The sequence below is a fragment of the Delphinapterus leucas genome, chromosome 6 (assembly GCF_059928025.1).
Source record: "Delphinapterus leucas isolate spDelLeu-1000000601 "Yukka" chromosome 6, BTC_Dleu_Yukka2, whole genome shotgun sequence".
NCBI classification, from domain to species: domain Eukaryota; kingdom Metazoa; phylum Chordata; class Mammalia; order Artiodactyla; family Monodontidae; genus Delphinapterus; species Delphinapterus leucas.
The window spans coordinates 35,653,511-35,666,788 of record NC_143134.1 but is presented as its reverse complement, the minus strand read 5'-3'; the positions used below and the strand labels follow the sequence as shown (position 1 = coordinate 35,666,788).

The 13,278-nt window shown below is 42.1% G+C and overlaps 1 protein-coding gene across 4 annotated transcripts in view; it reads right to left on the bottom strand.

The window, feature by feature from the left end:
• Window positions 1-13,278, bottom strand: part of FAM120A (family with sequence similarity 120 member A) — a 104,331-nt gene that overhangs the window by 37,379 nt on the left and 53,674 nt on the right. For 3 of the 4 annotated variants that reach the window (XM_022564594.3, XM_089912985.1, XM_089912986.1), the window contains exons 8-9: window positions 4,261-4,348; window positions 2,262-2,489 (exon numbers count right to left, since the gene is read on the bottom strand). In XM_022564594.3, the coding sequence (XP_022420302.1) occupies window positions 2,262-2,489; window positions 4,261-4,348 (316 nt within the window). Of the gene's footprint in view, window positions 1-2,261; window positions 2,490-4,260; window positions 4,349-9,554; window positions 9,639-13,278 lie in introns of all 4 variants that reach the window. The other variant, XM_089912987.1, reaches the window with a different exon arrangement.

The following is a 13,278-nucleotide window of genomic DNA, read 5'->3' as shown; positions in this document are numbered from 1 at the left end:
CAACAAATAGAATAGAAAATGCTGAGAAGTGGCAAATTTTATTTATGAGTCAAGATAGCCATATGTAATGAAATTCAAAATTTTCAATGACCTATACAAAATCCAAGAAATGAGCACCCTGAAAACAAAATGGTCACAAATTTTCTCTACCAAGCTCTTCCATAAAAAATTACCATACACAAAAACGATCTACCTAAGAGAACTCTTTCAAGCGTTATTCATTTTTAAAGTGTTCGGCATGTATCAGGCCTCTGCCCCAGTGCACCAAGTACTCAACAGACGCGTCACACTGACTGAGAGGGCATGATTTTCACTAGGGGCAGAAAACGAAGGAGGCCCCATTCTGTTCATCACCCCCATCCCCCTCTGCCAACACAGCAGGGGCTCTGTTGTGGCTCCAGGAGACAAATGACTGCTACGACCACCTGCACCTGAGACCCTGGTCCTGTCTTGAATATTTTATGCCATCAAGGTACATCTCAAGAGATTTCACAAGGAATTTTATTTATGTATATTCATAACATAAAAATATATTTATGACCTCCAGTGTCTATTAACTCTATTGATACATACTTTTAATTATGTCATTGCATTTGCTCTTTCTTTCACATAAATTTTATTTCAAAATTGGTCTTTTCCCTTATCAGAACCTTCATACTCATTAATCTAGTAGCTACATGTGGTTAACACTCATCTAGTGAGTATTACTCTCTCAATATTATGAGACTTTGATAATTCTCTACATTCTTATAATGAAGCTTCACTACAAATGTCTCAGCCTGGACAATTTAATACCAGAGCTACTCAGGTCCCAGGAAACAGTACACATTTTAGTCTAAACTTTTCCCAAATATATTGAAAAATTGTAGGTGGCACCTTAAAATCAGAAAATAGTCGAGTTCACTTTTCTCAACCACAGTGATTTTATCAATATTTGCCCTTGAAATCAGTGAGTACCGAAGAGGAGGACAGGCAGTTTGCATCACCGAGATTGATTTAACCGACAGTCCCCAAGTCAGATCCACCAGCATGACAGGGCACAAACAGCAGGGGGTCCAGGGACCTCATATTCCAAATAACCACAAAGAGAAAGAGCACAATCTTCCCCAAACTCGGGTCCCTTTAAACTTAGCAAAATCCTTTTCCCGCAACAGTAACTTTCACTTACCCTTATAATTTATGTTGGACCTGAAAAATAAAATGTTTACTTTATAACCATAATCTGAGAAGTGATACCACACATGCATACCCATGTCAAATAACAGATGAGACTTGGAGGCAATTACAATTTAAAAATACATTAAAGGACCTGAATAAGTCGTACCGGTCTTCTTTTCCTTTATTGTATAAAATATAATATTCTTCATGTCCTTTAATTTATAAAATATAAAAGTAAGCAGTTCAAATTAGTCAATTAACGGTTAAAGTCCAGCTCAGGAGTGCTGTGGAATGGGAGTGACTTTTGTATTTACTGACTCCATTCTACAAACCATAGATGGACAACAGAAAATAGGAAGAAAGAAGTTTGATCATATATGGTGGTATAGATACTGATGAAAACATGTTAAAAATATACATACAGTAATTCACCAATTCTGCATGAGAAATCTGGTCACCAAGTTAACTTGTTAAATTGTAGGTCTGTGATTATAAAGACTACAAATCATTGAGGAAATTTAAGTACACATAGATCTATTCAAGACACTAAGATTCAGAAACAATTAATACCACACTGTATATCTATTTAAGCATACATTTAGTAAGATAATAAACCGACGAGGTCCTGTATTCCATTTTTTGCTGTAAGTGCTCAGTGAGGTAGAGGAACAAGTCGAGTTACATGAACTGCTGTCAGCCACTCAGAAGTCGGGTATTTCTCGGACAGATGATACATCAGATACTGAATGTGACATCATAATTTAACTTGACACTACAGCATAAACATGATGTAGGAAATTTTGAAATTAGAAATAAAAAGAATAAAATTACAAATCAGAAAGTAATATGATGTGCCGTTAATTAGAAGTCTCAAAAATATTTTGTATTAAATTGAAGAGGAAAATAAGACTTTTCCCAAGTTCTTCTTTTATTATATTTGTAAGTATAAATTTCCATCTTTTTTCTCAAAGTTTAGAAAAGGGAAAATGAACTTTGTTTCAAGTAGCTGGTAAGATAAAAAGCAGTTCCAAAAGGAACAAGGACACACTCCACAGGAGTGACCACTGTGAGATGACAGCCACACCCACAGCCCCTGTGCATACCTTTGTCAGGACGTGGAAGATGTAGGGGTACATCAGCCCCTTCTTGTGCCGGTGCTCGGCCACTCTCAGCACCTCAGGCGCGACAGGGGGCAGGGGCGGGGTGGTGATGTCCATGTGGTTCCTGGTGGGCATGGACAGGAGGCACGGAATTGGCTGAACAGTGCCAATCTGGCTCCCCTTTCCCTCAGCAAGCTGGCTGCCCGAAGAGGCAGTGGACGAACCTTCTGCCTACAGAGCAATGGGTGAGAGGGGAAAATGGTTTCATGTCATATTTCCACTCCTTTAACCTGTCCACTTGCAACACAGAGTCCTATCCAGAGAGATGTGATTAACAACTTCGCCAATGAGGACAAGGGAGCTATGACCCACTCCTCCTTGGACAGAGGAAGTGGTAATCGGACACCCACTATGCCTGTGTTGGGGGTGGGAGCCTGGAGGACTGCTGCAGCTTCTGCTGGGTGACCCCCACCCATGGCTCCTCCCTTGGGATCCCCGTGGGGTGAATGGCCTTTTGTGGTTGCTAACCCTGGTCCCACCTGGCTCCCCCCATGTGGCCAACTCCTGTGTTTCTGCTTTCTTTGGAGACCCTTCCTAAACTAAATAGGCATCATCCTCTCTACAGATAAAAAAAACTAATGCTCTGAGAGGGTATGCCTTTCATCTGTTGTAACAAGACCAGTAACTCATGGACCTGGGACTCAAAACTAGGCTCGAGTCAGGCCTGCTCTTCACCACCACCACTAGTTGTTATTTAAAGAAGAAACAAAAACCAAACCTCAGGCATTCTCTTAGGTCATTAAAAGTCCCAAATTAAGTATATGTAGAGAACTATCTACCAAAAATTAAAACCAAAGAACAAGCTAATACCATTAAAAATGATGAGTCAGATCTATATATACTAACAGAGAAATATGTGCATGGTAAACTGTCAGGTGAAAAATACCCATTCTGTTACAACCAATCACCAAAATACAGAATGTATGTACATGAATAGGAAAGAGTGTGGACACCAAATGATTACCTCAGTGCTGGATTGCTGCAAGGCAGCAGGACCAAGGGGAGGAAAGGCAGTGGGAGAGTCTTAGTTTTCTCTTTACAAATTTTAGCAAATTCCTAATTGTTTACCAAGAGCAATTATTATTTTTGCAGTAAACTTTTTTTTCTCACAATAAATCCTAGTAATAATAATTGCTCACTGATTTTGTGGCACCTTAAAAAATATACATTTTTCTGTTTTGAAACGAAATGTGTTCTTTACAGTGGTATGCAACGAGTGCTTAATTTTATCCATTAAAACGTAAAGTGCCAAAATTAGTCTTAAGACGAATAACTCATGGATAACTCACGAGTGTTTTGTACACTTTCCATTCCATAGAATGTAGGCATGAACAACTGAAAATGCTTTGGGAGGTACTTTGCAAATAGTAGGTATCCAGAAAGCATTTTTGTTACCTATTTGCAGGATAATCATTCAACAGTGAGAATATCTCAGTTTTAAACAGATTTCTGATATTCCATCACCTTGTATAAAACAAGCCCTCTTCCAGCCGGAGACCAGCTCATCCTAAGTGATCACATGTGGGGACAGATGTGGCCTTGTAAGTTAAACAGATATTTCTAGAGATGAATATTAACAGGTAGAAATAGAAAAAAAAAGGAAAATAAAATTTAGTTTATCTTTTTCATTTCTAATGTATACATCCCAGGTGGTTTTCTCACTTAATCACCACAAAAACCGTACAAGAAATGAGGGCTCTGGAAGGCTATGCAGCGAGCAGAGAGAAGAGGATCTCTACCAGGTCACCACCCTGCCTGTGAAAGAAAGCAGGCTGGTGGCAGCGCAGCCCTGGGGTTCCTCCTTCCTCTCTCACCCCTGCCAATGTATTACTCATAAATAACATGCTTAAAAAAAGAGAGAGCATTTTACTTTAAACCAATCCCTGGCACTACATGCTGAGAGAAGGAGAATTTGAAAGAATAAAAGGCACAGACTTACTACCTTTGTTTGGTCTCCTGAGTCTCCCCGTGCTTGAGGTTCTGAATGGCTTCCTGTCTTCTCCCAGCCAATTTTGTTCCCACTGATATGGCTGAACATAAAATGAACAAGAACACTGATTAGTGTCGACCACTTCCCACACATGCTCATGATAATAAGGGCCTGCACTAAGCCTACAGACTCAGTGATACCTTATGCTTTCCTGATCTCACCTCCCCCAACAACCTATCTCCAGAGAGAATCCTATCACAGGAACACTTTCCACCTACTTCAAACAGGTAGGTGGTAACCACCCACTGTGGAAGAGGAATCAAGCGCCTGACTCATGCCTCACTGCTCAGCTTAAAGATGGTCTAGGATGTGCTAGTGCCTCAGGGTACAGAGGAGACAAAGGCAGACCTCGCCTTTGGGAGCTCAGTCATCTTGGAGAAGTAAGATTTAAAAAATCATATTTAATTGATAATTATCAGGCAGTAGAAGATTGAATGTTATCTGGGTCACATGTTACTCAATTTCTAAATAAATGTAAGGTATTACATGTCAAGTGACAATTCAGGGGGGCATTCCTATTCATGGAAAGGGGCATGGGAGCTAAGGCTCGGGATAACTCACACGAACAAGTCAGAGGTGGGAGGGCGCCTTCCAGGCCCAAGGAGAGGGAATGGATTTGGTTGGTGAGCTCAGAGAACAGGGAGTTAACTGAATCTTGTTTGGGGAATAACTTTATTTGGCAAAGTAAAAGTGGGAAAAAGAGATGGGGAAGATTACAGAGTATCTTAAACACCAGAATGACGTATTTCAATCAGTGTTCTTAAAAAACTGTGGGTTGTGACCCATTAGTAGCCTGAGAAAACAATGTAGTGGATTTAAAAAAAAATGAAATGGGGACTCCCCTGGCGGTCCAGTGGTTAAGACTCCACGCTTCCACTGCAGGGGGCACAGGTTCGATCCCTGGTCAGGGAACTAAGGTCCCACATGCTGCGCAGTACAGCCAAAAAAAAAAAAAAGAAACGGAATAGACCAGATGCAGTGAATGTGGTATGAATGTTATTATTTCAAAAACTCTTTGTGCATTCGTGTATTATGGGCCACAATGTAAAAGAAAATTTACTTCGGTACCTGGGCAAATTTTGTGAAAAGCACTATCCTGGAGAAGGAGGGAATCTAGAGGGGCTTGAGCAGGGATGCAATGCTGGCGAGCTATAGGGATGGCCTGGGCCACTATAGGCATACACCTTTCACTTGTCCTTTCCCCTGCAGGGCTCCACGCCAAAATTATCTTCTAAAACCAGTGCTGGCCACAAGGCAAGCTAAGCCAACGTAGAAAGGTTTTACTTGGTTTGCCTTTCTGACTCACATGACAGATTTTAAGACTTGGTAATTCTATCTTCCAAGCGACTTCATTTTAGTTCTATTTAAAAAAAAAAAAAAAAAGCAGTTGCAAAAAAGAGGAGAGATGAGAAGCCTGTCCCATCTTAAACCAAGAATCGTGTCCCACGTTGTGATATTTTGGAGTCTAATTCTAGCTCCTTGATCCCAGTCACAGGATGGGATACCCCAATACCTCCACATGAAACAAGGTCACCCAGATGCCCAGTTATGCAGCATCCAGGCTCCCTATCTTCAGTGAGGACTCAGAGAAACCACTGTTCTGTCCAAGTTTGCTACTCATGTGTGCAATCTCAGGCTACAACTTTGCAAAACTAGAGGAAACCCAAGTGATGAGAAGGCATAAAAATAAATGTAAGTATTCCAAGAGCACAGTGATCCATCCTGTTGAAAATCCAAGAGAAAAGCAGCTACTACATGAGTGAGTAGATAAGAAGCTGGACAAATTGATTAGTGAATCAATTATTTGTTGAGTGTCTACTGGTCAGGACATGTTATGTGATAACTGTGCCAGGACCTGTGAAATAGGGAAACAGTGCACAATCTTGTCATACATACATCCAAAGTGAGTATTCCATTAGAATGTGGTACAGAGCTGCTTAAAAGGTTGGTGACTTTTATTCTGTGAAATTTTAGAACAAATTATTTGGATACTTACATGTTTTATAAAGAAACGTAACATTTGTTACCTACAATTTTAAACATTTATGTATAACATATCAATAAAATGCACACGTGAACAGCTTAATGAATGTCCACAAACTGAACACACCATGTAAGCAACCAAATCGACTCAGGGCTGACATCCCAGGATCCCCTTCTTGACCTGCTCCAGACACTTCCTCAAGGGCAACGGTTATTCTGACTTCTAACAGCAAAGACTTCTTCTATCTGGTTTTGAACGCGATATAAAGAGAATCATGTGATTGTACACTTTTTGTGTCCAGTTTTGGCTCAACAATACTATTGTACACAGTGCTGGTTTGGTCTCAGTGCTGCATGCATCCCATTGTGGGGGCATGCCACAGTTGGATCTGTAATCCAGCCCTGCAGGAGATCCCTGCCCTTGATGCCCTTAGTATTTTGTTGTTTTTGTGTTAGCCTTTTGGGAGGGAATGCGGTGAATCTCAGCATAGTCTAATTTGCACTTCTCTGATAATGATGAAGATAAGCATCTCTCCATGTGTGACATCTTCTTTTGTGTTGTGCCTATTCAAACATTCTACAATAGGTGGAGAATGTACAGAATGTTCTTATGGACTTATAGGAAGAAATTATATGTTCTGGATACAAGTTCTTGGTCAGGTGTATGGACTGCAATTATCTTCCATGCCCTGCTGGACTGCCACCCCTCCCGCTTTACAACAGATTGATGTTTTTGTATACATGTGATGCCTCATCTTGTACGACTTGGCTGCAACTGGGTGCAGCCTTCCCCGACCACCCCATCCTTGCTATTCTCATTTCTGTGTTTCCTTCATGGCATGCATCATATTCAGCACTAATTCTAATTACTGTCTGTTTTCATCATTCAATTATAAACTCCATGAAGATAATAAGACCTTAGAGTCACTACTGAACAGGTGTCCAACAGGTGAATGAATAAATCACGTAACTGTAGCCTAAAGGTATATGGCAAAGAAGGTATAAAACCTGGGTTTTATATGGGTACAGTGTGGTGGGGGGAGACCATACCAACACTACCACTCAAGTGGAAAGCTTGTCCCACTTGAGATGACATAGAATTTTTATTTATAAATCTTAGTTTTGTTTTATATAGATTATCAAACTAAAAATAATGTCATAATCTAAATGCTCATAAGACCTTTTATTTTTATTTATTTATTTATTTTAATTTTTTTTTTTTTTTTGGGCTGTGTTGGGTCTTCACTGCTGCACGAGGTCTTTCTCTCGTTGTGGCGAGTGGGGGTTACTCTTCGTTGTGGTGCGCAGGCCTCTCGTTGCGGAGCACGGGCTCTAGGCACGCGGGCTTCAGTAGTTGCAGCATGCAGGCTCAGTAGCTGTGGTGCGTGGGCTCTAGGGCGTGCGGACTTCAGTAGCTGTGGCTCTCTGGCTCTAGAGCGCAGGTCAGTAGTTGTGGTGCACGGGCTTAGCTGCTCCGCGGCATGTGGGATCTTCCTGGACCAGGGCTCGAACCCGTATCCCCTGCATTGGCAGGTGGATTCTTAATCACTGCATCACCAGGGAAGTCCTTCATAAGACCTTTTAGTACTATACTATAAAATCTAAAATTCTGCCTGAAAATAATCTTGACAATGGCCAATTTTTTTAAAGTCCAGAATATTTCAATAGGATAACTATATTACTTTACAACTTAAGAAAACAAAATATTTGAATATAACAAATGCCTTGCTTTGAAGAACAAGACAGATTAGAGATTTCAGAATTATTTGTATATTCAGTTAGGTTCCATTCTATACAACTGCTCCCACCTCATAATCACATTTGGAACTGCTAACATCGACGTGAAGTTTCATCAGCGGCGCCCTGGGGAGACCTGCTGAGACCCACGCAGGCCACAGGGAATTCTGCATGTGTTCTCAAGTTGAATTTTCCTGCTCACCCCAAGGCAAAACTCTCTGCTGGTAAAATTGAGGTTGAGAGAGAAGGAATCCACTCACAGCCACAGCAAAAGTGACTGGATTCAAACCCAGACCCACCATTCCAGACATTACCACATGCTGTTACCAAAAAGCCATTAAGATGCACTTATGACGCAGCAGGCAATCAACAGAAAAGAACTACCCTCATACCAGATACCAGATACCCTCATACCAGATTGGTGGCAAGGAGAAAAGCCAGCATCACACCACTAGGTTCTGTGGACTCTCAGGAGGCGATGCAAGGTCTCACTGCATTCCAGGACACCTGGGGCTTTTTCTGCACTAAAGCTGGTTGAAAGTAGCCAATTGTCCTAACCACTGAATTCTCTCCTACACATTTTTGTAGTCAGCAGGTTGGTGATGCTAGGATGGAAATAGACTGGTGTCCATTTACACCAAGTGTAAAAGTGTCTGGCCGGTCACATGCCCCCCCTGCCATGGGTGTGGTTTGTTTTTATGGAACAGAAAAGGAAGACAGCATTGACCACAAGCTGACTTACTTGTCAATAGGAAAGAAAGAAAAGCCAAATAAAACTAAAGGGAAGAAGCAAAACATGAAAGATCAAATCTTCAGTAGCACTATCTAGTGTATGTGTGTAAGGTCACAGATACGGTTAAACCATGTAAAGCTTCAACAAGCGTGCATACATTTTCATTTCCATATGCTCCCCAACTCGGGAATGGAAGGGAGACTTGATCCACAGCCTGTTCTCATTCAACAGACCCCCAAGAATTCTGAGGAAGGGACCTGGCAGTCAGGTGCTTCTACTACAGAGGGTGAAGATTTGAGCTCCCTGATAAGGGAAGCCACAAGATTATCACATACAAACACCCTAGGTACAGTCTCCCTATGCCCCAAATTAAGCTAGCGTCACACATTCAGATTCTTTCATAAAAAGTTGGTAACAGAGAAGTACTGGTCTTGTTCCTGTGCAGCAGTCAGATGGGCCTCGTGTCCCGAATGCTACTCTTTCATGTTTGTCAGGACTTCTCACGCTTTTCCCACCCAAGTGAAGGTTCAGAGACACCTGAGTCAGATGAGCTCGACATAAAATGCCTACATGGGTCAGTAGGTGGCTAGAACAAATACAGACCTTCTCCCTATGATGGCATAGATAATTATTAATTTTTACCAAATATAAAAATTCAGAATCGTTTTTCTGAGAAGATACTAGAAATGTTAGCTTATGTTAAAAAATCAATATATAAATGTAAAGTAGCCATTTGTCTGGCCCAACAGCGTAACAATCTGAAAGGAAAAATCTGCAGCTGTATTTAGCCTGCCTGGGACTGGGTACCCTAGGGCAGGGTAACATGTAATTGTCTTCGCAAACCACACAGTTTCTTTGGAGAGGAAGCCTGACAGGACTCAGAGTAGAACACCAATACCACTTAAAGGAGAAAAGATGCATTAGAAGAAGCATGTTTCCTAGGACACCAGATCAAGGGCGCTAAATGAAATTCTTTAGGTATTTTACGTTAAGAATGAAGTCATATGTTTTGGTATTTTATTGGACCCGTAGTTAGTTTTTAAATAATAATGATAGCTGTCGCTTACTGTGGTTACTCATCAACTGATTTAAATCACAAACAACCCAGAGCCCTCCCATTCACATTGGGCACATTGGGCCCAGGGAGCTCTAGGTCACATAACCCCAAGTGGTATCTAGCAAGACAAGCCATGGGAGGTTGGGGTACTGGGTCCTGACAGCATTGGGTCTCTGCACTGGTTAACAGTCTCTCAGGCACTGACAGCGACCTTCTACAGCCCAGATCTGGTCCCACAGGGACCACATGGGGGCATGCAAAGCTTATACAACAGATGCCGCCATGACACGATTCCTCAAAATCGATGTGTACGTAAATGTACAGGGAAAGAGAACAAATCTATACAAATGAAGTCACAAAGTGGAGAAAAATCAAGTTAGTCTTCTCTCCTAATAGGACTTCTAAATATCCATTTAAAAATGTCAGTAATGACATGCAAAAACACTGAAGCAATATTCAGTGTACACATACATATTTACATTTATACATACAAATAAAAATACATACTTACATAAGTGTAGTCAGTATAAAAAGGAAAAAAGGCAAGTTGCTGTCCCTAAGATCTCACTATTGTAAAAACCCCATGTTAGTATATGCAGTAAAAAATAAGGTGTTTGAATATTCACCCATCTTTTGAAAACAGTTGTCTCTCTAGAGGTGGGATCATGGGGGATTTCCTATATTGTATTTTCTAATGTTTGAATTCTATAACTGTGTATTGAAATGGTAATTAGAAAGAAGATACAAAATAACTGAAAACTGCAAATTAGCAACCTCAGATCAGACTCAAGTTCTAAAAGCCAATAAATCTATGAAAATAATATAAACACCTCCACAAGAATTCAACTGTAATTCTTAATTCAACCAAAACAGAATTACAAAGATTTGACAAAGACCAGGAAAGAAGAAAAGAAAAACAAGAATATAGCCTGAGGTTTGGTTTTGTTTTGTTTTTTACATTTTAACCAATAATAGAGAAAGAAGTACATGCTGATGATACTCTAAGAAAAGGAATAGGAAAAAAAAGTTATTTAGTTAGGCAACACATTCCTTTCTTATTTTACTTCAAAATAATTGCTCTGGAATAGCTGCCCAGGCACCGGCCTATGCCCTTTGACACACAAAGAACCACAGCATGAGCAGCAGGCTGCGTTTCTACAGAAGCGAAGCCACCAAGGAGACTCAGGATAGCTTCAGCCCTGGCCGGGACACCCAACTCACCATAGCTGTGTGCAGGGGGCCTCTCGTAGCCTGAGACTCCTTGTCTGGCACAGACCTGCAAACCCTGCAGGGACATGTGCTGACTTCAAGAGAACGACAACCCAGGAAGTCCATTCCAGCAGTGCGATGGGAAAGACACCTGAACACTCCCAGCTGAAGAGACTAAAATGCCAGGTAAGGTATTAAAAAAAGGGAGGGAGATAAAGGACAGGGCCTGCCGAGTGCATACATACACACATACAGCAAAGGTGCCACCATCTGAACCTGAAGACCAGCCAAGAGGCACTTTCACACCTGGCAACTCCTCCATAGGACACCTTAGCATGTTCTTCCTTTCACATCGGAACATTCTTTGGAGTGGCTCCATAGTATTCCCTATAAGGAATGTCTCTATTGTCTGCATTTGGGGCATACACAGATCTTTTGCTCTTAAATGCTCCCCCACACCCACCTTTGCACACAGACGGTGCAAACCCTACCAGGAGGAAGATCCACAGCCCTCAGACACCTGTGGGTCATGGTGACCACAGAGACCGAGGACCTGCCAGGAGAGCCTAAACCTCGTGTCCCACCAACTCCACTGATGTCCCCCACTGAACTTTATCTTTGAAATCCAATGTTTGCCAATTTTATAGGTTAAAGAAAGGTACCTTGTTATGTTTTAAGTTGCATGGCTTTGATTTTTTTTTTAGTGAGAGTGAACAACATTCTTTCGTGTTATTGACCATCTGTGTTTCCTCTGTGAACTGCAAGTTTATATTCTTTGCCATATAAAGCAGTTATCTTTTTAATTTGTAGGAAGCTGGGTGGTTTTTGGGGGGAGGGGCTTATTTGGGGGGTATTTTGGGGAGGGTTATTCTGTAACAGGCCCCATTACCCGTCAGCACCATCCTTTAAAAAAAATGCTACTGCTTTTCCACTGGGGAAATGAGGCCATTTATTTTGTGATCTCCCATATTCAGGATTATTTCCCAGTACTGCGGGGAATATGGTGGAAGGAGTGCAAATGCCTGAGGGAACTGAACAGGAAAGGGCACACCCAGCCAGGGCCGGTGCAGGCCTCCCTCCTCTCTATTGTACAAGTCGGTGTCTTAGGGTAGGGCAATTAAAAGTGTTTCTACAGTCAATCTGCAGAAGGTGGTACGACCAGAGGCACTTCAGTTCAACTGTGCAGTAATTCCCCCAGCCAAATGGCCTGGCCACCCAGACACCTGCCCATCCCTAGGACAAAGAGCACCCAGATTGGAGCAAATTCATTTCCAAAGAAACACTGGGATCTTTCTAGCCCCAGGGCCATTCCAAGCAAATACTGTGGATGTTTCCCATCACTCTTAGAACAGAATTCAGAGTGTACGCCACCCAGCCTCCACCTCACTCGACACCGCAGCCGCACTGGCTTCCCCTTCCTCCACCCCGCACTCGTCCAGCTCTCTCCCCGCTCCGTCACGGCTTGAATCCTGCCTCTCAGGAAGCAATCCCTCCTCCAGACCAACTTGTCTGGTGACTGCCTCGCATACTCACCACTTGGGTTATCTGTTCATTTGTCTACTCACTTCTTTGCAGGCCTCCATCAGCACGCCATGTCTGCGCTGCCTGCCACTATGCTCAACGGTAGATGGCAAGTGCTCAGGTGTTTCTTGGCTAAATGAATGGATGATTTCTTTCCCTTAAGACCATCCGGAGAGCACAGTGCAGATCCAGGAGTCCCAATTTCAGTCCAAACCAAAGGTAAACCAAATCCTGACCTACTGCCCCTACTTAGTTTCTGAACTAGGAGGGCAATTCTCTGTCCTATGCGCGGCCTCCAAAGTGTACACACGTAACTTATTCAAACAGAATCCTCACCCTGAAATCATGAACACTACCCTTCTTAGCGTCCCGCCACAAGTAAGGGATGCCCATAATCAGATCCTGCTCTGCCTGGCTTATGATCCTGAAGCCTCTGGTACAAGCTCCCTATCCCCTTTGCCTTCCCTCCTCCCTCTCAATTTTAACACTCCTATCTCTTATTTGTTACAATAAATGGAAAAACAGATTTAAGGAAATAAAAAACATTGCTAAGCCGCATAACTCGATCCAGGCTTAGCAATCTTTCAATTCCAGATTGTGGATGTGCTCTGCCTTTCTTACCACATTTCACACCACAAGAGGGTGAGATGCCCATGCCATCCCCACATATGGAGTTCACCTTCCAGAGGCTCCTCCAGAAAAACATAGTAAAAATGCCCTGAGTTGGGGG